The 26,566-nt window shown below is 52.0% G+C and overlaps 1 protein-coding gene across 10 annotated transcripts in view; it reads left to right on the top strand.

Annotated features, from left to right (window-relative positions):
• The window catches only part of ITPR1 (inositol 1,4,5-trisphosphate receptor type 1), a 99,159-nt gene extending 74,045 nt beyond the window's left edge, over positions 1-25,114 (top strand). For 3 of the 10 annotated variants that reach the window (XM_075574705.1, XM_075574702.1, XM_075574704.1), the window contains 25 exons: positions 15-163; positions 324-435; positions 987-1,019; positions 4,980-5,006; positions 5,829-5,876; positions 6,476-6,608; positions 6,734-6,924; positions 12,487-12,670; positions 12,941-13,194; positions 13,343-13,543; positions 14,313-14,423; positions 14,695-14,790; positions 15,531-15,653; positions 16,139-16,246; positions 16,387-16,579; positions 16,949-17,071; positions 17,167-17,342; positions 17,769-17,933; positions 18,265-18,460; positions 18,576-18,668; positions 19,042-19,184; positions 19,359-19,524; positions 19,769-19,929; positions 23,682-23,843; positions 24,184-25,114. In XM_075574705.1, coding sequence (XP_075430820.1) covers positions 15-163; positions 324-435; positions 987-1,019; positions 4,980-5,006; positions 5,829-5,876; positions 6,476-6,608; positions 6,734-6,924; positions 12,487-12,670; positions 12,941-13,194; positions 13,343-13,543; positions 14,313-14,423; positions 14,695-14,790; positions 15,531-15,653; positions 16,139-16,246; positions 16,387-16,579; positions 16,949-17,071; positions 17,167-17,342; positions 17,769-17,933; positions 18,265-18,460; positions 18,576-18,668; positions 19,042-19,184; positions 19,359-19,524; positions 19,769-19,929; positions 23,682-23,843; positions 24,184-24,270 — 3,435 coding nt within the window. In that variant the 3' untranslated portion in view covers positions 24,271-25,114. Of the gene's footprint in view, positions 1-14; positions 164-323; positions 436-986; positions 1,020-4,979; positions 5,007-5,828; positions 5,877-6,475; positions 6,609-6,733; positions 6,925-12,486; positions 12,671-12,940; positions 13,195-13,342; positions 13,544-14,312; positions 14,424-14,694; positions 14,791-15,530; positions 15,654-16,138; positions 16,247-16,386; positions 16,580-16,948; positions 17,072-17,166; positions 17,343-17,768; positions 17,934-18,264; positions 18,461-18,575; positions 18,669-19,041; positions 19,185-19,358; positions 19,525-19,768; positions 19,930-23,681; positions 23,844-24,183 lie in introns of those variants that run through there. The other 7 variants (XM_075574710.1, XM_075574711.1, XM_075574703.1 and 4 more) reach the window with 6 other exon arrangements.
• The last annotated feature ends 1,452 nt before the right edge of the window (positions 25,115-26,566 follow it).

Here is a 26,566-nt window from a genome sequence, read left to right as displayed (position 1 = left end):
CTCCGCCCCTGCAGGACATAGTCTCGTCGCTGGAGGATCGCTTGCGCCCGTTAGTTCAGGCCGAGCTCTCTGTGCTGGTGGATGTCCTGCACCGGCCTGAGCTTCTATTCCCGGAGAACACAGACGCCCGCAGGAAGTGTGAGAGCGGCCAGTTCATCTGCAAGTGAGTGGGGGGGAGACAGGTCTCTATGCTGGGATGGGGGAGGGGTGGAAGTTTCTGTATGTGCTGGGGGGTTATGTATAAAGATGGGCTGAGCCCTTGGCCTCTTTGTGCCCTGGCGGGTCCCATGGCCGCGCGTGACTTCCTGTTGTGCTTCGTTCAGGCTGATCCGACACACGAAACAGCTTCTGGAGGAGAATGAGGAGAAACTTTGTATCAAAGTCCTGCAGACTCTGCGAGAAATGATGGCCAAAGACCGAGGCTACGGAGACAAGGTACCGGTCAGCGCGTGCAGGGCATGGGCACAATGAGTCCGCCCTCTGACTATTTAATCCGGTCACTGGCACAGACTTATTAAGCCTTCCCCGGCAGGAGTGGGTCTAGCTTCAGAAAAAAGCTGCTGCATTATGTGCATTATGTGCAGTACCATCCTCTACCACAGGAAGGCAGCGCAGCCTTATGCCTGGTGCAGCGTTCCACATGGAGTATGGCGCTTTCACTTGCACATGATGTAAATCCGCTGCAGTCCTGTCCTGAAAGGCTTCCAATGTATCTGTGTGCAGGTCCTTACATATAAAGTCTTCTCTGCAGCATCCTTGCTCTTATCCCTGGGCGAGGCTTTGTGGGGGCCCCCTTATCCCTGGGCGAGGCTTTGTGGGGGCCCCCTTATCCCTGGCGAGGCTTTGTGGGGGCCCCCTTATCCCTGGCGAGGCTTTGTGGGGGCCCCCTTATCCCTGAGCGAGGCTTTGTGGGGGCCCCCTTATCCCTGAGCGAGGCTTTGTGGGGGCCCCCTTGTCACTAACACGTGCTTTCTGCTCTCTTGCAGCTGGTAGCTCTCATTGCGCTGGAAGTCTCAGAGGTTTTGATAAGTTTGTCCCTTTCTGTCCCCTGCCCCTCCCCCCCCCTCCCCCCCCCACCCCCCCCACCCCCCCCCCCCCACCCTTCCCTGGTCACTGGTGGCCTAGCTGTGACCCATCTTAACCCTTTTAGTGGTGGCTGCAATGTATTGTCCCTCAAGTGGGAAAAGAGTTAAGATGTAACTGTCTGTGAGGCAGCCACACGTGGCATTACAATGTCCGTGCTTGCCACGGGCCGGGCCTGCCCTGCTCCTGTCCCCCCTCCCTGCATCTCTGGGGGGTCCCGTTGTGGTCTCGCAGTCTGTGCTTCTGTCTGTCCTACTTGCTGTTAGATTCTCCTTCCTGCGTGTAGCGCGCGCACAGCCATCCTTCAGTACATCTAATTGGCTGGGACTCGTCCTCTATTTATAGTATTGATTCAAAACAAACAAATCCCATTGCAACATTTGCCAATAATGTCTCCATAAGGCAGGAAACTTGCTTCCTCCGGGGATGTCTCCCTGGGTCAGAACTCTCTCTCTGTGTCACTCATTGGGCATATCCCTGTGTACCTCTATTCTAGAAAGGTCGAACCTTTCCTGCACGCGATCTCCCTGTATCTGCCACCAGTAATATACTCCCCATGTGCAGATGGCAGTGCCACTGTGCCAACTGTATATACAGAGAGAGGTTGATGCTGAGGGGAGCCTGGCACTACTGCCCATGTATGTCACACTATACCATCTTGCAGTTTGTGCATGTCTGTAGAGGGAGCCGGGCGCTGCTGCTGCCCATACTGTCACGTAAGATGTTCTTGTGGTCAGCGAGTGGCGTTAGCTGTGTCCTGCTATGGTCGTCTCTGTACGTCTCCAGCTTTATTTAAAAGCCTCTGTGTTGTCCGTGCAGCCGGGGGGGGGGGGGGGGGGGGGATTGGGTGACACTGCCCTGGTCACATGGCACACGCAGAGCGCTCTCATTCCTGGCTGCAGCTGGCATTGCAGTTGGAACCTGAATCCCATGTTACGTGGGCGCGTGAGCTGGCTGCCCCGAGCCATATAGATCACCAGCCGTAACTCTCCTGTCTTATTTTAGACCTGTGGGGGGTTTGGGTGTCAGGACAGGTGGGAATAAATATAGGATTAAGAAATATTAACTGGCAGTGGGAAGCAGGAGGAGGGGGGCAGAGAATGGCACACTTCCCATAAATGTAGGCCTGTGCCTGCTTAATAACTTCTACTGTGTTTTCTAGCGCTCCAATAACCAGCAGTACTGGCGTTACTCACTGATCGGGAGGGGACGGGTTACCGTGTAAACAAGCGTTAATTCCAGAAGTACTTGTGCCTGGAAATGCTCGGTGGGGGGGTGTGAGGGGGAGGGGGGGGAGAGGGAGGAGGGCAGGTTTCAAGTTCAGACTGTGTCCTCAGACCGTGTGGTGTTATCTCTGCACTGGGTGCGTGGAAGGTCTGGGAGCGGTTTAGTTCTGGAGCTGTGGATACTGCACCTTTATGATCTTGTTTACCAAGTTAAAAACCAGAGAAACACCCAAAACCACCTCTGAGAGGGGGGCAGCTTCTCAGTCTCCTGTCACATTAATATTCAACTGATTTGCGAGCTGCAATGTCAACTTGAATGATCTCTAGAGTCTCTGGAATTGAGAAAGTGTTTTGGTCTCATTCCTAACCCTGTTCTACAGCCAAGAGCTGCTTGCAGCTGCCACTGTCCAGTAAACCTGAATGTCGCACGCAGACCCCTTAGTCATGAACCAGTTACAATAGAAGTCCATGCAGTGTAATCCTTCCACACGGTGGGTGGCTGGATTTGGTGAGTGGGTGGGGTGCTGTGTGGGCTCCTATCCTCTGAGCCTTGGGTACCAGACATGAGACGGGACGCTCTACACGTCTCCCCAGCCGGCAGTTTGTCTCGGTCCTCTCGGGTTGAGTGCGTGTTGGAGCAGGTGCTGCTTTCCTGGCTTTGCAGTTTGCTGTCCTGCTTTCAGCCCTGGGGGATGTGCCAGCTCATGGACACACATTACATAACCGCTACCTGTTCCTGGAATCTGAGCTGTGCCACACTGACCTTCACTGCTAATTACCAATAAACACCTTGCTGAGGGCATGAGACCGGGGGCGCAGTGGGCATGAGCTGGTCATTGGGATACAGTGATTGGGGCGCTATGTATATCTTTATTTATATAGCGCCATCTATGTACAAAGCGCTTCAGAGCCGTAATACACGCGACATAATACAACACAATGGGAATAAGCGCTTCAGGCATGATAGGAAGGGGGTTCCCTGCTCCCAAGAGCTTACAATCGAAGTGGTAAGTAGGATCAACGTACAGAGGCAGTAGGAGGGTGTTCTGATAAGTGCATCTGCAGGGGGGGTCAAGATCGATTGTACGAGGTGTATAGTATCAGCCACGGAGCTACTCGTGCTAATACCCTGCATTAAAGAGGGGTGTTTTTAAGATGTAGTGTCAGAGGGCGCAAACAGGAATGGAGTTCGTGTGAAATGAGACGTGGGGAAGGAAGGAGCGATGGAGATATATGAATGGGTTAGAGACATAATGAGGCTGCTGGAGAGAAATAGGTTGTTTGAAAAGCAGTGAGGTCAGAGTAAATATAAAGAGTTGAGGCATGGCAGGGGTAGTAGTGCTGGTTTAGGCTGCGCTTATAGTACTGGCGACAGCGCTGCGCAGCAACAAAGCTACCAAAATCTCTGAAGTCAAGGGAATTTGAGATTTACTTGCGCAGCGTGACACCGGCACGTGAGCGGTTCAGCCAATGAGGGCGCCCCGCTCACGCCCCCTGTCGCCCTCCCTTCCTGCACCAGAATGCTGGAATCGCAACGGCTCCGGCGACGGCCGACGTCAGCGGTCGCATAGCCAGCGCTCCAAGCGCGGCTTGGGCCGAGCTTATCGTGCAGGCTACATTGGAGGCGACGCGACTGGTGCCGTCGCTGTCGCATAAGTGGTAATTGATCTTTTGCGATGTCGCTGGCTGCAAGGGGCGGTGGCGTCGGGGGGGGTTCTGTGATTGGCTTATTGCAGCCTCGTGGTGCGGCCGTCGCGGTATATCAAGCTATTGATTTTCAGCGATTTTTGGTCGCTGTGTCGCACCCACTATAGGCGCACGCGACGGATTGCATCTACTTGCTTTGGCGCTGTTACCGGCACTATGTGCGCCCTTAGTGTCGCGGTGAGGGCTGGGCAATGACCATTAAGGATACAGTGGGAGTGAGAGAAATGCAATATGAGTGGAGGCGCTCTAGAGAAGAGAGCTGCGTCTTCTTGCGTCTGATGGAAACTCTCCTCCTCTCCAACGCAGTTCAAATTCAGAGTCCAGGCAAGTCATGTCCTTCCACTTCTGTTAAACTCCCCACTATGCCACTTTAAAAAGGGCCACGTGAACGAAGACCTTTACGTGTGTGGGCTGCTGCCCCTGCTCTGCAGCCTGGTAGCACCACCCTGACCGTGACTGTATCCCTCGAACTCCATTTTCAGCACTGAGGGGGTTAATCTTCAGCCATGGATTTGCCATAGCGTGTGTCCTTGCAAGTCTTCTGCTCTTTGGGAGCCAGCGACAGTCTCCGTTCCCTCCCTCCCGAGGCTCCTCTGTTGGCCGGGATGGAGGCTTCTCCTCCTCACCCCCAGGAAATGCCCAGGTTTAGGAGCGCCTTTCTTCATAGAGGGACACCCCTTTGCAAAGCATGGAGTACACCGGGCGCTATATAAATAAATCTATACATACACTATGGAGTCTCTAGTTTAGTGGGGGGTGGCTATTGGCTCTTCTATACTGGGAAGGGTCACTGTGTTTATAGGTGTTGTTATACAGTGTCCTTGTAACCACGTCACTCCCACGCTGCACGGACCTCATGAGTGGGCCCCCTGCATGTACTTTGTCTACTCCTGGGGGGGTGGGGGGTCACCAAGTCCTTGTCTAATCACTTCTTTCTTCCCCCACCCACGCTTCTGGCTTCAGACTCTGGACACGCAGGGGTCAGGAGAGGTGTGTAACGTCAGTGCTGCATTCTGGGATTGCTGCCATGCTTGTCCTGTCCCCGTGTCCTTCTCCTTCACTGACTCACTCCTGTGACGAGCCATCCTGTCTGCGCTCTCGCCGAGAGCCTGCAGGTGCTGCCCAACCTCTGGCCTCACTGGACTTTAAGCTCAGTTTGGAATCTTGTGGATCCTTCAGCCAGTTGATCATGTATTTGATTGTCTTGTATCTAGTTTTTAGGTGTTTTACATGTTTCCAGTTTCTCACGGAGGCTCCCCTGCTTGGCTTGTGTTTGCGATGTTGCCCTATCTGTGATTTGGCTGTAGTAGGGGGGGGTCTTGAACGCATGGCCTGGTCTGGACCCTACACCTCCCTCCCACGCATGCGCATCGGCTCGTATCTAAACCGTTACAAGTCGCAAACCATAATCTACTGCCACAAAACTGACTTCCAAGGGGGCGTGCGGCCCTGGGGCTGGTGATTGAGGGGTTGCTGATGGTAAAACATCTCCTGTAGTTCAGCAATAGTCCGTATCACCAGGAAATACTCTGTAGTCCGGGATTCTCCTGCAATAATTTTAGAGAAACTGCACTTAAGCAAAATAACAGACCAGATGAGTTGAAATGTAATGGGGGAGGGGAGGGGGGGGGGGTGCGTGCATTGTGCTTGCATGCTTTTCCCCCTCCCCCCCCCCCCCACCCCCCTCTGCTGAATGTGCTGTCCCTCGGCAGTCTTGCATGTTGCTGCTCTCTGCTCGCCCCCTCTGTGTGGGAATCGCTGAGGGAGAGGGTTTCTGCACCATTTACAAACCTAGTCTCTGCATGATCACAGGAGCTCGACCAAGCCCAGCCCCTGAGGCAGCTGCAGGATGTCATGAGGGTATGTACCACTGTTGTCTGGCCCTCCGTCCCCTCTGTTCTGTCCTCGCCTAGGGATGCTATCAGTGTATGGATGTGAGGCTGTATGTGCTGCCTCCAGCCTGCAGTGGATATTGTTGATGCCTGTCTGATACTTGTCCTCCTGTGTCTGATCTGCCATCATACATCGGTCTTCTCTTGATCTACGTTTTGTCCCTCGGGTAGCAGGTGTGAGAGGCCAGGGCTGTCTGTCCCTTCCATGCTCTGCTGTCTAGTGGGTGAGGAGGCAGTTCTGCTTAGCTGTGGGTGGGAGGTTAGGTTTCTGCTACCCAGGTGACATGGACATTCCTGTGATGGCCTCTTCCACTTATTAGTGCTGTGCACAGTGTCTGGAGCACGAAGCTCAGAGACTTCGTATAGAAGGTGAGGCGCCCTCGGTTTAAGACTTGAATGTTGTGAGCTAACGAGACACGCAGATCCTGTCACATGTGGGACATGTCACACGGAGACAAAGCTCCCTTCACATCCATGGTTCTGCAGCAGTGGCGGCTCCCCTACTAATGCTCCGTGCAACTCTAGAACACAGCACGGCCTGGAGAAAACCGTTCCGTTTTCTTACAGGGGGAGGCTTTGCGGCAGATTCTGGTGAATCGTTACTATGGGACCACCCGCCCAGCCGGAAGACGCGAGAGTCTGACCAGCTACGGGAACGGCCCATTATCCGGAGGTGGCGGGGGGAAGTCGGTGGTAGTAGGTGGGTGCTCAGATTAGAGATGGACACTGCACGCTCAGCATCCGAGTAGAGGCCAAGTGCCTGGTTTGAGGGATGTAGACTTTCCCCTGCTTGGCTTTAACACTTGCTCATTTCTCACCCTGTAGGAGGAAGTTCTGGATCGGGGACCATCAGCCGGGGGGAGATGACCCTATCAGATGTGCAGTGTCACTTGGACAAGGAGGGAGCATCTGACCTAGTAATTGACCTCATCATGAACGCGACCAGTGACCGTGTGTTTCACGAGAGCATCCTGCTGGCCATCGCACTGCTAGAGGGTGGCAACACCACAATCCAGGTGAGGCCAGTGGTTGCCCATGAGTTATGCCATGCTAAGGAAAGACTGGTAACAGTAGCTAAATTGTTAATGCCCCCACTGCAATAAGGGGCATCACTGGGTGGTGGGTGGGGGAAGGGGCAAATTGTGGGACTGCTTCTGTGATTAATACTCTGTGCACCCAGAGTTTCTGAGGGTTATTTATTGCTTGGTGTTGATCAACTCATCAGGTACCCTGTGTGAGAGGTGTTCAGGCCCAATTTGGGAGCTGTCTGTTTTAATACCTTGTGCCTGCCCTTTGGAGTGGGAGGTGGAGTTTCTTTCTGTGACTCGCGCTCTGAACGGGATAAAGACTCTCAGATTTATACTCGGTAGATCAGGGCTCCTCAGCTGGCGGCCGTGGGACAAACGTGGCCCTTGGACTCGGCTGCCGAAGCAACTATTCGGAAATGAGCAGGAACAAAGTGCAGGTTTCCACACTCTCCTGTAACGGCCTGCTGCTTCCCGTGGCCGCACACACCTGTGGGTACTAGCTCCTCCCTGTAGGTAGGAGGCAGAATTTGGCAGAGTGGCTATATAAGGCTTCTTTCCTCTCCAGGTTGGTGTTTTTCTGTCCTACCTAAAGATAGGACGGAGGGTGTTTGGTGTCTGATGCTTTCAGGGCTATTGCCTGTATTTTGGCTCAGGGACCACATGACTGCTAGTTTGCCAAATGCTCATGTGAAGGCCGGTCTGTTCTCTAGTTGCAGATGTCCTCTGATTTATTTTGTTTTCAGCAAGTCAGCAAAGTTTTGTGTTCTTGTCTGTTGGAGGGAATTACCCTCAAACAACCCAATGCTGCAATACCGCTGCGGGCAGAGTGCTTTCTTTCTTTACTTTTTTCATTTGATTTCAGACAAATAGACATGACATGTAATCAGAATCCAGCATATAGAAACAGTTTTTAATACAACAAATAATAAACATATAGACTCCGTATCCAGAGCACCCAAATCGGTATGGCACTGCATGCTCTGCCTGAGCGATAGGAGACTGGAGCAGGTCGGCGATCAAACGAAGTGCGTCAGTTCTGGTTTCCCCGTCAACCAATAAGTAAACTGCAAGTAGGGACCATGGTGCCCATAGCTTTCCTAGTCTAGGGGAGTATGAGGTTTATTTCTGCTTCTGAGGTTGTTTTCATTCAGATTTATCTTCTGTATTTTGGTGCCTATCCCAAAATACTACTTCTCTTTTTAGACCATCTTCTGTGCAGGAAACAAATATGGACAGCAGGTTAGAGGTAAAAACCACAGGTGGTAGAAACAAAGACCAAAAAGGCCACCTCAAAAACAAAGCACCTATGTTTATCCTGTGGCGTCCCCTTTCCCGACCAAAGGAGGTGGCAGCAAAGGAATTGCTCCTGCAAGCACGGGAGGTCTTCGTGTGATGGAAGTAAGCAACGCAGGACACATTTGAGTCTTTTAAACAGTCTCCACCTTCTCATGGAGCCATCGGCATCATAAAGCCAGTGTCTTATTCTCCGATTCGGGGGTCGAAGAGGAATTTGAGATTATTTTTCCTCATCCAAAGAGTGAACAGAAAGATCAAACTATTATTAAAATGTGTATTTATTTACTCTGCTGAAATGGAAAATGAAGTCATGAGAGAGAGAGAGGGGGGGGGGGGGGATGTCATGGAAATTGATGTTACCCAAGCACCAGTTAACAAAGCAAGATGGAATGTTTGTCAGCACTCGCAAAAAAGAATTGTTGATCCTGCTCCATTCTTGTGTTTAAAAGCATGATCAAGAAGGAATGGGATAAGCCCGACAGACCTCACCCACTCTAAGATTCAGGCTAAAGGTCCCCCCTTTCTACAGCAAGATGCCAGAGCGTTGGCTGTCCAGGGAGTGTGCAGTCTAAACGAGTTTCCTTTCAGCCAGCATCAGCAAAATTAGTTATTTAGCCGGCAATACTTAATTTTCAAGATCTACTCAAGGAATTTACCCCAAGGTTTCTCAGCCGGAATCAGATCCAACAAGGGGAATGGGCTCTGCAGCCCAAAATGTTCTCAAATACGCCATGAATCGGGCAGACGGCCCAGATCACCTGGATACCATGACTGCCAAGGTGGCATTTCCATTCCCGCCCCCACCCCTTTCCCAGGCTTCCTATGAGTTAGAGCAGGGGTGCACAAACTTTTCAGTTCGCTCCCGCCTTGCCTTCGCCCCCCTCCCTCTCTTTGCCTGCTCTCTGGCTCTATGCGTCATGGCGTCATGTGACGCGTTGCCATTTCACGCCGCGTTGTCATGGCAACGTGTCGCCTGAGAGCAGGTAAGGGAAGTTGCAGAGGCCTCACACCTCCCGTGGCATTTAATTTGCATGCCTGGGGGAAGAGCGTGGGGGCTCTGCAACTGCCGTGCCGCCCCCAGTTTGTGTACCCCTGAGGGTTCTCCACAAAATAAAAATGGAAAAAGCCCAAGAACTAGCATGTTACATATTGACCCATGGGGGCCTGGTTTACAGAGCTAGTTCATCTAGCCAAAGAACCTCCCATGGCAACTAGTCTTGAGACCTTGATCGACTCTACTTGATAGCATTTGAGAGGCGGAAGTTAAAGAAACCCAGGTCGGTCGCCTCAATGATTCACCCCCTGCAGGTGTACAAATATTCTACCTATAATGACTATAACAGATTGTGGTCAACCTTTCGAAGATGATGGGTTTCCATAATCCAGTCCATCAAGCAGACATCCATTCAAGACTTTAGGTTTTCTCCAGCTAGGCTTTTGGAACAATGTCAATGCAATCCAGGTCCCGGAGGCAGCTCAGTGCCTTCAGAAGAGCATCTCTAACCACTAATCCTTTAATAAACACAATTCTCAAGGCTATTGGGAAATAGCACCTATTGGGAAGATCATTGCTCCTTGGAATCTCAATTTAGTTGTAAAACCTTTCAGAAACGCTTTAAACCACTTCAAGCGGAATATAAACTGCTAACGTTAAACGGCTTTCTTAGTAGCCATTACTTCTACTAGAAGGGTAGCGACAACCTCAGGCTTTCATCCAAACAGCTGTATATTCTTTCAGGACAAAGTTATCCTTCGACATATATACCAGAGTTTAGAACTAAAGTCACATACTGTACTACTCAGTCTAGATTTAATTCTCCCTTCGTTCTGTCCGAATCCGAGGGATAACAAGGAATTCTATTCTTTAGATCTTGTCGGTTTAAAGATTTCCGTAGAGAAACCGGACCATGGAGGAATTCTGCCTTCCCTCCGTCGCTTTTTAGAGCTTGAGGGCAAGCAGCATCTAAAGTCTCGATGGATCAAGGCTATTATCCCAGATTATTACAGATGGGCAGGGAAGCCAGCCCCCTGCAGCATTAAAGCTTATTCCGCTAGGGCAGTTTCTACGATATGGGCAGAAAGCGGAGTTTCCCCGGCAGGTGTATGCAAAGCGGCAACTTGGGCAGATATCGGTACCTTCGTGAAACGCCACAAACCTGGATTTATTTATTTTATTTATTTAGAAGATGCAGCCTATGCGAGGAATGTCCTGCACATTGTTTAATCTCCCATTTTCCGTTTTCCTGTGGGACATCCCTCAGGTGTGCGGCAATGGGACGCAGAAAATTGTTCGTTCCGACGTATTCTCCTAGTCCAGGCATGGCAGTATACACCTATAGCTATAACTCCCCACTCGGTGGTTTTTATTTTATTTTTTTTTATGGCCTGTTTGTGTTTCGTGTTACTCAGATACAACACTAACCTGGAAGAGAGGAAGTAATCCTTCTATTCTGTAGTTATTCCTCCAAATTCAGCCTTCTGACCTGCCTAGAGAGAGGAGCTTGTTGCCACAGGTGTGTGCTGCCATGATAGCACTAGGAGAATATCGGTAAGAACCATTATAGCTATAGTAGAGGTGCTATAAATGCCCCCCAGGGCCTTTGAGGTCTGCAGCCATACTGAAGTCTGTCCCACTACACCTGCATTATATTAACAAGCACGGTCACCTCACTGTCCTGACACTGTTTGTTCTGTGAACACTGGGACGGTGTCATGATATTCTGTATATCTGAATCTCTCGTCCTGTCTTGATCAGGATCCTTGGGATCTGTGATTTTGGCTGGTCCAATAGCAGCCCCCTCGCTGAGGAAAGGTGGCCCCCGTCCCTGCTGGCTCAGATGGTCACGGGTCCCCGGCGGGATGTCCCTGCTATGACATTATTCTGAGGGCGGAATGAAGAAGCATTCATGCTGCACCAGCAGAGATTATATAAGGTCTATTTATATCAGCTGGCTGCAGGCAGGAGATTTAATGAGCTCTTGGCCCCGCTCACCTCCCTGTGCCAGGCTGAGCTGCGTGTGCAGTGCGTCAGAGCGCAGCGAGCTGCTGCCGCTCCGGAAGGGGGAGGCAGTTTCCATGGTTTCCCCTTATTTCCCAGGAGATTACGGACAGGCTCTCATTCTCTGCTCCTTAAATTACTGCGGTTTGTCTTTCACCCCTTCCGTGCCGGGGTACATCTCCTGCAAGGGAAATAACTTGTCAGTCATGTATAATAACCACTGGATGGGACCCCAAATAACATGGAGAGGCCTTCACCCCCAGTTGGGATAGACGAATGCTCCAGTTAGTGGGTGGGGGGGGGGGGGGAGGGAGGGAGATTTGGGACCACTGTTACCTGCTAGTGTTTAAAAAAAATTAAATAGATCAATGTTGGCATCTCTATCTTCTGATATTAGCAGGCTCCGGGGAGAGCTTCACATTCTCCTCTCTGGCACTTCGTATGTCAAACTCGTATCTTCTGAACAAAGCCTCAGATTTCATAAGTGGTTTTTTTTTTTTTAAACTTGCTTTAAAAGATCTCCTCTTACCCGTGCGGGCTGCAGCTTTTATCAAGTTTAAGCAGTTGCTGGATGAGCTATGCCCGGAATAGAGGATTGGGGGGGGGGGGGGAGGGGGAGTTTATTTGAAATATTTTACCATGAAATCTGCAGTGAGCTCTTATGATTTTATTTTATGTGCCTCTTCCTGCACATTTGGTATTAAAAACAAAACATACTACACTATATATAAGGAAAATAGAGTCAGAAAACCGCTCCACTCAGGGGTTAATGCATTAAGTGCCCCTCTTTTGGGGGAGGCATTCAGATGTGGATAGGCTGCGCTTCCGAAGCCTCTGGGTGGCCCCACTGCCTCTGCTGCATCACTTCGCTCTACGCCGTGATTGGCTTTCTACACTCTGTCCTCGGCTGGCTTTCTCCCAACGCATTTCACAGTTGAGAATGCTATGCTGGCACGAATAGGCATTGCATATAGGCCTCCCAAATTCTTGATTGGTTCAGAATTGAGACCAGTTAGATTTTGTGTGAATATATTATGCTCTGGCCGATCATAATTAAAAAAAAAAAGTGCCTAATGCAAGCCAGATATGTGCACAATGGCTGATATGGTTAACAGACATATCAATGTCAGGCCAAGCAGTGCATCGGGGTTGTAGACAGGAGAAATGGTCAGACCGAAAGTGAGTGTTTATCGGTGTCTGTACGTCCACAAGTCCATGTCCTAATGTAATCCCACCGCTGACCCCTCTTCCTGCAGCACTCCTTCTTCTGCCGGCTGACGGAGGACAAGAAATCTGAGAAGTTCTTCAAAGTTTTCTTTGACCGGATGAAGGTGGCTCAGCAGGAGATTAAAGCCACGGTGACTGTGAACACCAGTGACCTTGGTAGCAAAAAGAGGGACGAGGAGCAGTCTGAGCGAGAGACCCCGCACCGCAAGAGAGGTAAGACTAATAATCAGGTGCCCCCTTGGTGTTGGGGGATATCTTGGGTCCTGAGTGCCTTACTGTCCCCCCAACTTTGTTTGGATATTGGTTAGGTTTGTCACATGGCTGTGAGTTCAGTTCCTGCTTGTGTCACTTTATCATGTGTGAAGGCCTCGGACAAGCTGTCCTTCTCCACTCGAGAGGAATTAGATACTTCATAGAACTCTGGAGATATTTGCAGCTAACATTGAAGGTCCTGTTTAGCAGTTGCCTTATCCCCCCCCTCAGCACTCGAGCCGGGTACCCAGATTACCGAGGAGGCCAGAGAGCAGCTACTGGAGGCCTCTGTTTCCACAAAGAAGGCGATTACCTCATACCGACGCGAGGCTGATCCCGACGATCACTTCTCCGCGGGAGAGACGGGTATGGCAGCCTACGAGAAGGGCAAAGACGAGCTGGAGATGAGTACGGTGATAACCATCATGCAGCCCATCCTGCGCTTCCTGCAGCTGCTGTGTGAGAACCACAACCGGGACCTCCAGGTGAGGGGCCCCCCAGTGCGGAGGTGGAAGGGGTGTCTGGGGAGAAATAAGGTCCCTATGGTGGTGGGGTGAGTTCATGGGTGGCAGGGGGGGTGTCCCTGTGGTGAATGGGGGTCTCTGAGCTCGGATCACTCCTGGTCCCCAACAGAACTTCCTGCGCTGTCAGAACAATAAGACCAACTACAACTTGGTGTGCGAGACCCTACAGTTCCTGGACTGTATCTGTGGCAGCACCACTGGGGGCCTGGGGCTGCTCGGACTTTATATCAACGAGAAGAACGTGGCCCTCATCAACCAGACGCTGGAGAGTCTGACCGAGTACTGTCAGGGGCCCTGCCACGAAAACCAGGTCTGTGGCTGCATGGGAGGGGGTGTGGGGGGGAGGTCATGCTGGACGTGTGTAGTGGAGACGGCTCATGGCCACCCAGCACCCCTGGTGAGGCTGACCGCGCTGTTGTCCTGGTGTAGAGCGACGTTATTTTATTAAACTCCTTTCTGCACGCGTCCTGCAGAGAAATAGAGCATTCATTCCTCTGTGTAAACAAACGTGTTCCCGTACACACGGGCCTGTTCTTCACCTCCACGGGATGCTCCCAGCAGCTCTATACTTGTGCTCTGCACATTACATAACCCGCCTGCCATGGGGCACTGCACGTGTAGCTTGTTCCCTGGAACGGTCTGTAACCCGCACAGTGTTATGTAACGTGCGGTGCTGGGACACGCCTCGGGTTGTAATACTCTGCACACTTTGTGCTTAGAAAGACAGTTCCCAACTGGGGGGGGGGGAGGAAGGGAAACACATGGACTGTACAGTCAGGCATGGTGTAGGGGGGGTAGCACAGGGAGCCTTTACAGTTGGGTATGGAGGTGGGGCGCAGGGAGCCTGTGCACCGTAAAAAGGGAGACAACAGAGGGTGGGATGCAAAATTCGGGGTGTCTCTGAACATCTTCTCGTAACGCACGATACCCCTCACGTTGCACATAAAGCAGGGGGTGAAAATCCGACCACAGACTAGCTCAGCTCTTGCCACATCCGAGATGCAAGGTGTGCATGGTGCAATAGGGAAGCTCTGCCTTTATAGAACGCTTTCTCCCCCCCCCCCCCATGTACCCCACAGAATTGCATTGCTACCCATGAATCCAACGGCATAGACATCATCACAGCACTGATACTGAACGACATCAACCCGCTGGGGAGGAAGAGGATGGACCTGGTGCTGGAGCTGAAGGTGGGATCTGCTGTGGCCCCCGGACACACACTGTATATAGTGGGCTCCATACAAACCCCAAGTGCCCCTGTATTTGGACAGGATAATGCCTTGGGAATGGGATCCTATACTGTCCCTGTGGGCCCATGTTTCATATATACTAGGTGTGTGTGTTTTTGGTCTTTGGAGGTCTTGCTATTTAGCCGGAGTGCAAGCTCTTTAGTCCAGTGTTTGACGCCAATAACGTGCGCAGGATGCCTTTCCACAGGCGCTGACGTTTCTTTCCCGGCAGAATAACGCCTCGAAGCTGCTCCTAGCCATCATGGAGAGTCGCCATGACAGCGAGAACGCAGAGCGCATTCTGTACAACATGAGGCCAAAGGAACTAGTAAGTGTCGGGGGGTCACTGCGCCGGCGTTTTCTCCTCTCTCCACTCCCTGCCTAACCTCTCTCCCTCTCTCCACTCCCTGCCTTAACCTCTCTCCTCTCTTCACTCCCTGCCTAACCACTCTCCCTCTCCTCTCTCCACTCCCTGCCTAACCTCTCTCCCTCTCCACTCTCTGCCTAACCTCTCTCCACTCCCTGCCTAGCCTCTCTCCCTCTCCTCTCTCCACTCCCTGCCTAACCTCTCTCCACTCCCTGCCTATCCTCTCTCCCTCTCCTCTCTCCACTCCCTGCCTATCCTCTCTCCCTCTCCTCTCTCCACTCCCTGCCTAACCTCTCTCCACTCCCTGCCTATCCTCTCTCCCTCTCCTCTCTCCACTCCCTGCCTATCCTCTCTCCCTCTCCTCTCTCCACTCCCTGCCTATCCTCTCTCCCTCTCCTCTCTCCACTCCCTGCCTATCCTCTCTCCTTCTCTCCTCTCTCCACTCCCTGCCTAACCTCTCTCCTTCTCTCCTCTCTCCACTCCCTGCCTAACCTCTCTCCTTCTCTCCTCTCTCCACTCCCTGCCTAACCTCTCTCCCTCTCCTCTCTCCACTCCCTGCCTAACCTCTCTCCTTCTCTCCTCTCTCCACTCCCTGCCTAACCTCTCTCCTTCTCTCCTCTCTCCACTCCCTGCCTAACCTCTCTCCTTCTCTCCTCTCTCCACTCCCTGCCTAACCTCTCTCCCTCTCCTCTCTCCACCAGGTGGAGGTGATAAAGAAGGCGTATTTGCAGGGCGAGGTGGAGTTTGATGATGGAGAGAGCTGCGAGGATCTGGCCGCCTCTCCTCGTAACGTGGGACATAATATTTATATCCTGGCACACCAGGTGAGCTCCTTATGTAACCGGCGATACTTCCTGTCCTTGCACAACTCCCAGGACATCATGCGAGTCCTTCCCTCTGCTGTTTCGAACACTGCGTCCTAGAAGCGGTCACCTGCCGGTGCTTCCCATGGCCGTGTGTTTCTCCGGGTGGAGGGTGGGAGGGAGGGGAGGAGGTGGTGGTGTGTGTGCACCTGGGCCACAGCTAATGCGTACCTTGATATCATGCACTTAAAGTTGGGCAGCTAGCCAGGCCAGTGTAACGGGTAAATGTTACATCAGGTCTGGGTAATTGCTTGCACTGACCATGAAGTGGTCCCCTTCTCCTCCTGCCCCCTGTTTCATGTCCCATCAGCTGCCCCCTGTTGCACATTGTTGCTCCCCTGTTTTCCTGCCCCTTGTACCCTGCTGGTGTAAGGGGGTCTGATTCCTGTGGGAGCAGGATGCAGGGAGGGAATTGCAGTATGTAACTGGATTGTCGCCCCCCCCAGCTTGCACGGCATAACAAAGAGCTGCAGCACATGCTGAAACCGGGAGTGCAGATTGGGGAGGGCGATCAGGCGCTGGAGTTCTATGCCAAACACACAGCCCAGATAGAGGTGAGGAGGGTCCTTGCATGAAGGGGAGGGATGGATAAGCGCGCATCGGTGCATTAATATTCGGGGTGCTGCGAGCCCGGACTGCAGAGCCATGGGAGCAGTTGCCGTATGTGCTGTGCTCGCCTCGTCTTGCCCTTCAGATCGTGCGTCTGGACCGCACCATGGAGCAGATAGTGTTCCCGGTACCGAGCATCTGCGAGTTTCTCACCAAGGAGTCCCAGCTGCGCGTTTATTACACGACGGAGCGGGACGAGCAAGGCAGCAAAATTCACGACTTCTTCCTGCGCTCCGAGGACCTGTTCAACGAGATGAACTGGCAGAAGAAGCTGAGAGGTGAGGGGTCCATGGGGACCAGGGTTGGAACTGCAGTCTAGGATGGCCGCTCTGGTACTCGCCCTTTCTCAAAATGCAAAGGGATGATGGCATTGGGCACCTTCCCCCTCCTCTTTCCCCCCCCCTCCCCACCCCCCCTCACAGTACCATCTCCCCCAACACTTCTCTCCAGTAGCTTGTGCAGACAGTGATAGGTGTTTGATATCAGGCAGTGAGTCCGTGCTCTCTTCCCCACTCTGTACTTAGGTGCAGGTGGCCCGGGTTGCTGTAAGTGTGCGCTCTGGCCTGACTTCCCGTGCTGGTGTTCGGGGTGAGGTGTCGGTAGGTTGGCGCTTTAAGGCATTGACTCCCCTCTCTGGTGTCTTGCAGCGCAGCCCGTTCTGTATTGGTGCTCGCGGAACATGACGTTCTGGAGCAGCATCTCCTTTAATCTGGCCGTGCTCATGAACTTGCTCGTCGCTTTCTTCTATCCATTCGTTGGCGTTCGAGGAGGTTAGTGCACAGGATACTTGTACCTTCAGCTGTGGCCTACACCTACAGGGCAGTCACATCCCTGACCCTCCATTGGTGTCTCTCCCTCCTCTCAGGGACACTGGACTCCCGTCTCTCTGGTCTACTCTGGATGGCCATGCTGGTGTCTTTGGCCATCGTCATTGTTCTCCCGAAGCCGCACGGCATCCGCGCTCTGATTGCGTCCACCATCTTGCGCCTCATCTTCTCAATTGGACTGCAGCCCACCCTCTTCCTCCTGGGGGCTTTTAACGTGAGTCCTTCCATCCGCCCCCCACCCAATACTTAGCCAGGGGAATTCTGTGGGAGAAACCCATTTACAACACTAATCGCATGGAAGGGTCTCGGCCCCATAGAGCTTACACTCCGATGGCAAACCTAATTCCTCACCCAGTGCTACAAGGATCCAGACTTTTTGAAGCCAGGGGCTCCTACTACAGAGGGACAGTGTTACCCTTTTGCTGACAGAGGGACCTGCAAATTCTTGCTTTGTGAGGTGTTGCAGGCCACTCTTGCGGTGAAAGGGTTAACTGTTGCAGACACTGACGGTTAAGTGCACCAAGGGGTCCTTGACAGGTGGGATGAGAATAAGACCTCCTCCTCTCCCCCTCCCCCCCCCGACTCCTTTCTCCACCAGTGTACTCAGCAGCATCATGATTCTTCCCCACCACTTTCCCAGGTCTGCAATAAGATCATCTTCCTGACTAGCTTCGTGGGAAACCGCGGCACATTCACACGAGGCTATGGGGCCATGATCCTGGACGTGGAGTTTCTCTATCACCTGCTTTACCTGATGATCTGCGCGATGGGTGTCTTTGTGCACGAGTTCTTCTACAGTCTCCTGGTAAGGTCCACCGCCTGAGAGATCTGTGTAACGTCTCCTCCCAGCAGTGTGGACATATGCTATGTACAATGCAAAGGCTTCCTGCTATGTGTCAGGTTTCTCTTCTCTGCTGACCATGTCTGCAGTACTGAACGTGGGATTTTGCAGGCACGATGAATCCCTGTCTCGTACAGCTTACCCTCTAATTTTGGTGCCTGTGTCACAAGGAGCAGGGATGGTGACATTACCAATTGTCTGCGCCATCTCGAGCACATGCATGGGGGCCCGGGATGGGTGTGATATGAAGGGCTTGCTGGGCTACTTGGCTCATATTGACCCTCTTCTCTCCCAGCTCTTTGACCTTGTGTACCGTGAGGAGACTCTGCTCAACGTGATCAAGAGCGTGACTCGGAATGGGCGCTCAATCATCCTGACGGCCGTGCTGGCGCTAATCCTGGTCTACCTCTTCTCCATTGTTGGGTACCTCTTCTTCAAGGACGACTTCATCCTGGAGGTGGACCGGCTGCCCAACGAGACCACTTTCCCTGGTGAGCTGTGGAACCCCAACCCCTTATCTTTGTACGTTCTGAGCTATGGGACCCCATGTGTATCTGTACCACCCAGTCTCGGGAGCTTGCATTCACACCCCGTCTCCTTTGTCAGAGCCGGGGGGCACAATGACCAGGGAGTTCCTGTATTCGGAAGTTTGCCGACTGGGGTCAGGTGGAAACTGTACCCCATCTACTGCTGCCCAGGGTAAGATATTGTGGTCTGATCAAATTGAGCTCTGTCGGCATGAACTATATCCCATTCTATAGTGCAGGAAATCTCTGCTCAATCATTAGTCCACGGGCAGTAACTGGCAAGAAATTAGTCCGTGAAGGTGGCATGTATTTTACAGGAGGTCTCGTCAAACATTTTTAATGAGGCTTGAAGTGTCTGATTAAACCCTCGGTCAGTGGTTTCCTGTTAGGAGGGGTGTGACTCTCTCTGTGTTTGGGTTTAGTAGGCATTATCAGCTCTGGAACATTGCTGTGTTTTTGGGGGCCTGTGGTTCGGTCCAGCACTTTTCTAGTGGACCGAAGCATCAAACCATTGTTCAGATGTTACGAAGCCTTGTGTTCTGCAGAAGTGTTGCCTCTGGAGCCGGAGGAGTTAGAAGAAAAGGAGCACACCTGCGAGACTCTGCTCATGTGCATCGTGACGGTGCTGAGCCACGGGCTGCGGAGTGGGGGAGGCGTGGGAGACGTTCTCAGGAAACCCTCCAAGGAGGTAAATGGGACTCTACAGGACCACTGTCACCACATGTCCCTGTGTACTGTAACTGCTGGGATTACCCATGGCAGTAACCTAGTCTGCGCTGAAGCGTAACTCCTCTTACTGATCACCCCTCCCCCACCTGACATCACTGGGCACTGATGGGTGACCCTCTTTCCCTCCCGACAGGAGCCGCTCTTTGCTGCCCGTGTAATATATGACCTGCTGTTCTTCTTCATGGTGATAATCATCGTGCTGAACCTGATCTTCGGGGTGATCATCGACACGTTCGCGGATTTGAGGAGCGAGAAGCAGAAGAAGGAGGAGGTGCTGAAGACGACGTGCTTTATCTGCGGTGAGTCTGGGGGCCCCGCTGTGACGACTGCTCCATCAGCTCGGTATAGTGTGACGCGGTCACCTGTCCCAGCGCGGGTTGCCTTGCTTGCTCTTTGCGAAGCTTCGGATGACTCCTTTGCTCCCATCTCTACCTCCAGACTAGGGACCCCTCACCCCGCTGTCTAATGGATTTTCAGTGCAGCGGTTGAGTGTATTGGACGTTTGGTGGTCCGTGTCATGTCCAGTTTCTGTTCCCTCCCCAGGGCTGGAACGAGACAAGTTTGACAATAAGACGGTGACGTTTGAAGAGCACATTAAGGAAGAGCACAACATGTGGCATTACCTGTGCTTCATTGTGCTGGTCAAGGTGAAAGATTCTACTGAATACACTGGACCAGAGAGCTATGTGGCCGAGATGATAAAGGTGAGCCACTGACCTCCAGGCTCCGGTGTTGAACTCTGGGGGGGGTGGGGTAGCACACGGCGAACGATATACAGATCCTCGGGCAGCTTTAGCGGGATCTATTATTTGGGGGGAGGTTGTCTGTGCAGGATATTAATCTTCAGAAATGTTACCTAGTCGATGAGGTTGAAGAAAGACATGTCCATCCGGTTCAACCTACTGTGTGCCAAATTTAGATGACGGGATAAAGTATCCATGTTTTTACTTACAGTACATTGATCCAGAGGAGGGCAAACAGAAAACCCCAGTGAGATATCATCCAATGATGTCTCAGAAGTGGAAAAATAAATTCCTTCCTGTCTCCGAGTAATCCGATTACTCCCGGGATGGACATCCTTCCCATGTTTACTCATTTGGTATAACCCTGTGTACCCTGAGTCCATGTTCATAATGAAATTGTTGAACCATTTTATAAAATGAGCTCTCGCTATGGACTCGCCTTCCCTAAGGAACATAGGATTGGCCAGGGGTACTGTGGGGTGCATCTGTCTTCTTACTCCTTTACATTAACCTCTTCACTGCTGGGGGAAATGTAGTGTTGCGGTTCGAGGAACAGCGTTAATTGGGGTCTGTTCTGTCCTGGGGTGGGGGGGTTATCACTGGGGGGGAGGGAGACCTTTAAAGTGTCTGCATGTGACTGTCCTGTATTCCGGGGACCAAAGCTGCTGCTTCTTCCTTCCTCTCCCCCCCCCCCCCCCTACCCCCGTCTGCCTCATTAGCAAGAGCTTAAACATCTCGTGGGTGGATCACCTGACCGGATTAGGCTGCAGGCTTCTCACACAGACAGTGGGGGAGGGGTGGGGGGGCAGCTGGGGGTGAAGAATCCACTTCCTGTACAGAACTCTGACTCAATTACAGGGTCTGGAGGGGGATATATTTGTTACCCAGAGACTTGGGCCGAGTTCATACACTCCACTTGCTTGCGAGAGTGCGAGCGCCACCCGTGTGGTCAGTGTTGCAGGCGTTTGACGGCGTGGCGGACGCGTCACGAAGCTGGTTCGCCCTCATTGAACCAGTTCCCGTGATGCGGACATCACGCGGCAGTCGCTTGAGGCCGAGCTTATAGTAGCATTGTCGCTGTGTGGGCGCGCACATCGGGCACAATCCAGTACTTGGCTATAGTAGTTGGCCAAGTGACTGCGCGCCTGCCGGCGAAGTAGCACGTTGACGAGGCAGCGTTTTGAGAAGACCATAAATTTTGTCTTGGGCGACTGCCGCGTCCTGTGAGTTGGTTCAGCCAATGAGGGCAAACCAGCTTTGTGACGCCTCCACCACGCCCGTAACACGGAGCACAGATCTCCTGTGCTACAGCCGCGCGGCACGGATGGAGTTCGCACTATCGCACACAAGTGGAGTGGATGAACTCGGTTCGTCAACGTGCTACTTCACCGGTAGGCACGCAGACCCTTGGCTAACTACCATAGCCAAGTACTGAATTGTGCCTGACGTGCGCGCACATATAAGCTCGGCCTTAGAGGTGTCGGGCTTTGGTCTGAGCTACAGCCGTTCCACGTGATGGTGTTTCGGTGACCCAATCTTTATTTTACTGTCGGCGTGCAGTGAGCGCAGCACGTGTTTGTGAAAGGGTTGGGGATTCCACTGGTGCTGGGGTTGATTCTGCTCCCATTCTCCCTGCCCCCCCTCCCTTTGCTTTGGGCAGAATTACTCAGTGGAGGAGCACAGAGTAACAGAAGAGCAGTGTCCCTTTCACTTCTCTGGCCAGCTGAGACATATTAACCCGGTCACTGCCAGAGGTGCTAGAACTTTGGGTCTTATTATAAGCCACGGCAGGTCACACAGCCCAAGGTACCTGAGGATACATCATCTGCCCAGCAGGGTCACGGCAGCTTTGTTTAAAAGGATTTGTGGTGTTGTGCAGGGTCTGAGGGAGACGGGGACAGACTAAGGGTATCTCCGGTGTGTGTTAGGATAATTAAAGGCGACATGAGACTCTGCTCGAGCTGTCACCAAACCTGTGCTGTCAGGTAGTTCTGTCCTTGTTGCCCTACAGACTGTCCCACGGATGTCAGTCCTGTCCCTGATGGCCTGGCAGGGTTACAAGTGGCAGTGGGCTCAGCTGTTCTCTCCCCTCCTGTTTCCTGGGCTCTGCTCCCTATGTCTGGGTGAGAGGTTTGCATCCAGGGGACTTTTCCAGCCCTGGTACATAGAAAGTGGTGGTGTGGTCAGACACATCCGCTCAGGAACTACGGGGGAGGCTGAGAGCTTCAGGCTGTATGAGTGAGAGCTGCAGAATTGGAGGGTGGAGAGCTGCAGAATTGGAGGGTGGAGAGCTGCAGAATTGGAGGGTGGAGAGCTGCAGAATTGGAGGGTGGAGAGCTGCAGAATTGGAGGGTGGAGAGCTGCAGAATTGGAGGGTGGAGAGCTGCAGAATTGGAGGGTGGAGAGCTGCAGAATTGGAGGGTGGAGAGCTGCAGGGGATTTTGTCATTTAAGGTTGGCAGGACTCTCATCCTTCACTGAATCCAGGCTGTAGGGCCGGCCCCTTTAAAGCTTTTTAGTGCTTTCTTGTAAAAGCGAGAACCTTGTGTGGATGTGCCCTGCAGGGCTGCTTAACCCCATTCATTGCCAGGACTCTGCGTGCAACCAGTTTAAAATAAGTAACTCAGTATTAAGTTGGAAATTATATTGGAAAATGATAAGCTGCCTCTACTCAGAGAAGTTAAATCAGTCTGAAGATGGGCAGATATAGACAGGTTTTGTGATTTAGAAACTTGTTATGTTTGAATAGTATTTGGTTTTGAGTTTAAAATGAAAGGTTAATTAAATAAGACAATACAATAGAGATGGGTCTTAAAAGAATAAGGAGCATGGGATTAACTAAAGTTACTTTGTGACAGATCCAAGAGGGTTGTCTAAAGTAAAACAGTGTTCTAATGTTGATCATTAACTAAGAATATTTTGGCTGACCGTGAGAAACATGTATTGTTGAAATGTATAAAGAGTGCATCAGGATTGATAGAATTCAGAATCATTTAACATCCCCAAGCTAATTTTCCACTCTAACTAAATTATATATGCCTGAATGATGTAACCCAGGGGTGTGCAAACTTATTTTGCTGCGCCCCCCCCTGCCTTGCTCCTGCCGTTCCTGCGCCCCCCCCCTCCCCGCTTGCCTCGCGGGGTCGTCACGTGACCCGCGGCGTCAAATGACACCCTGTTGCCATGGTCACGCGTCCTGAAGCCGGCTGAACCTCGGTAAGTAGAGGTTGCAAAGGCCTCGCGCGGTCCCCCGGCATTTAATTTAAATGCCTTGGAAGAGTGCGGGACCTCTGCAATCACCCACGCCCCCGCCCCCCCCCCCCCAAAAAAAAATCTCGCCCCCCCCAAGTTTGCGCACCGCTGATGTAACCAACTGAAATGATGCTGAGATTTTTTTTTTTTTTCTATTTTCTCTGATTAAATTGAGAAAATAACCAGACTGTGGACTATTGATATATGTTGAAAGGTGGGACACTTATTTGCACCCATTCAATGAGCAAGTCTGCAGACAGGTCGCAGTTCTATTTTTGTGTAACATTACACTGATCATGAGCGCACACATCTCCATACAGTCCTTATCCTAGCCTGTGCCGGAGAGGTGTGTAATGCAGGGCAGCACGGAAAGGGTTAAGAGCCGTATTGCATTCCCAGTGAGCAGCATTGCTCTACAGGATGTGCAGCGTGTACTGTAAAGCGGTGTCCGCTGTTTCCTAGGAGCTGAATCTGGACTGGTTTCCGCGCATGCGTGCAATGTCCCTGGTGAGCAGCGACTCGGAGGGGGAGCAGAATGAGCTGCGGAACCTGCAGGAGAAGCTGGAATCCACTATGTGGCTGGTAACCAACTTGTCCGGACAGCTGACCGAGCTCAAGGACCAGGTGAGGGGTGACTTGGTCACGCACCCATTGGGGAAGGATTGGGGTGGGGTACCCCTGCACACAAACTCCCTGGGGGAGAAGCTGGGCAGAGGTGCTGGTGCCAGCAGCGGGCTGTCCTGGTTTCGAATTTCTCTGGGAACTAGTGCAGTTATTGTAGAAACGCTGAGCCGGGGTTGAACTTGGGGGACCAGCATTGGTGGCAGGAAGTGATTTTATTTGGTGCGCTGTGGCCTATGACACTAGGTCATGGAATTCCCCGTCCTACTTAGTGGCGTCCACGCTTCCCCCTGTGTGTGCTTTAATTCTGTCTATTTATACCCTGATTTTCTCCCTCCCCCAGATGACAGAGCAGCGGAAGCAGAAGCAAAGGATTGGTCTTCTGGGGCAGCCAGCTCATCTTAACCTCAACCCCCAGCTGCCAGCATAGACACCTGTTAACCCTTCAGCTGCTGTGCATCTCCGTGCAGCTCGTGGGTTTGGTGATAGTACACTGCCCTGCATCCACACGCTGCCCCCAGGGACACTGAGCCCACCCCTCTCAAGGCATCTTGCGTGAGATCTGGTGGCACCAAAACTTAGTGGGTTCTTGTGCCAACAGCTACCAGAACTCTAGAAGAACCAGACTTTGCACTTGGATGGTTTGGAAATCTAAACACTGAACTCGTGAAGGAAGATGTGACATTAATTTTGTATTTAAGATTTATACGATCCTATTTATGAGACACTTTTTTTTTTGTAAATCATGACGTCGAAATGTATAGATTAGGATGTGACTACATTCCGCTGTGTAAATCCTGCCCTCCCCAGGAACTCTCCCACCTCTGCGGAGATACAGGAATCTCTCCCAGGTCTCGCACTCCATAACTGCCCTTTGGAAGCCGGGGGGGGGCCATTGTCCCCTGGAAGTCTCCATGCAGATTTGGTGTTGCTTGGAGTGTGACCTCTGAACCTAACCTGCCAGATTTTTTTTTTTTTTTTTTCCCCCCAGAAACTGTTATTTTTGTTTCCTTGAAATATGGACTTGAATCTTGTATATTTGGCTGGGTTTGTGGAGCAGCTGGAGGTGCCCTGAATCCCTTCACCCTACCGCTACTACAGGACCCTGGTACCTTTTGCAGCTGGGAGGGACCAAGCTCTCTAAATGTATATATTTTCTCTCCCGCGGCTCTGTTTTGTACACACACCCTCTGTTTCTTTGCCCAGGGACGATGATTCCTGAGTGTTTGTAAATGTGCAAGTTTGAGATATTTAAATAAAGTTAAGCAGATAAACTGTTCATGGCTCAAGTTTTTGCACAATGGCCTTAGTTACCCAAAACCTCCTTTTACAGAGTTTGCTTTCAAATGTGATTTGTTTGCCTCTGCTGTGGAATCAGGAAGGCAACAAGGCACTTGTTGTTGCAGGGTTTTGTTGGGATGTCGCACGGCAGACACTGAAGCGCAATAAATGAGTGAATTTCTGTGCTCTGCTTCTTGAGCTCGGATGGACGAACTCTTCCCCTGCGACAGTACAATACGAGATGCAAACTGGGACTGTGGGGGGTGGGACAGGCGCCTCCAGGTCCCTGCCCTTTTTTGTTTCTTTGGGTTAGATTTCTGAGTGATCTGATGCAGAGGTGGCTGGAATTCCCCCTTTATCTGTCAGACCCAAAACACCATGAGGCTTTTAGTATGAGTGATATCCGGGTGTGTAGGTGTGGAGGGGAGAACTGTGTGCTCTGCAGTGGGGTCACAGGGGTACGTGAAGTGCACCAATGAACCAAAGGGGTCACCAGCGCTCCCAGTAATGCAAGACATCAACCGATTAGGGTCACTCGGCTCTTAATCACCAAGTGGCTGCTGGAGATGTTTGGATTTGTTGCTGGTTCTGATACCTTGTAACGGATCAGGCTGTTATACACAACTTGACACCTGTTCACCGGAGTTTGTGTACCAACCGCATCGGCGAAGCGCTGCAAAACATGGCTGAAAGTGCACCATAGACATACATTTTACTGACCTGAAATGTGTTTCATATTGTACCTGATTATTTCTCAGCTGCTTAAACTCCACTCGAACCATTCTCTCTCCCCCCAGTATATAAGAGGCTGTCTGCGGGTACAGAATCCGGCTTAATGCAGTGTTTCATTGATGAAATCGGGCTCTGCCTCTGACCCAGATCGGGGAGGGGTCGCTGGGATAAAGGAACAGCCCCTGCCAGATGTGACATGTTTGGTTTGAGTGATGCCCTCAATTACAGGGCAGGGGGAGTGCAGGTATAATAATTATTGGGGGGGAGAGGGGACTCTCCGCCCTGTGCTGCCCTCGCCTCTGTTACAGGGCAGGGGGGGAGGGGGTGTGTGAAGGTATAATAATTGTTGGGGGGGGGGGGGAGAGAGAGAGAAGAGGGGAATGTGTGCCCTTTGCCTCCCTCCCCCTCACAGGGCAGGGAGAGTGCAGGTATAATGTTGGAGAGAAGAGAAACTCTGCCCTGTGCTTCCCTCACCCTCACAGGTCAGGGGGAGTGCAGGTATAATAATTATTGAGGGGGGGGGGGAGGAGGAGAGGGGACTCTCTGCCCTGTGCTTCCCTCCTCTCTGTCACATGGCAGGGGGAGTGCAGGTATAATAATTGTTAGGGGAGGAGAGGGGAATCTCTGCCCCCCTCCCTCGCAGGCTGCGCTGAGCAGCACGTGTGGTTCATATGACAGAAGCAGCATCTGGGTCACTTGGCAGCAGACGTGCT

The sequence above is a fragment of the Ascaphus truei genome, chromosome 17 (assembly GCF_040206685.1).
Source record: "Ascaphus truei isolate aAscTru1 chromosome 17, aAscTru1.hap1, whole genome shotgun sequence".
Classification (NCBI taxonomy): Eukaryota; Metazoa; Chordata; class Amphibia; order Anura; family Ascaphidae; genus Ascaphus; species Ascaphus truei.
This window is presented reverse-complemented; position numbering and strand designations above follow the sequence as displayed.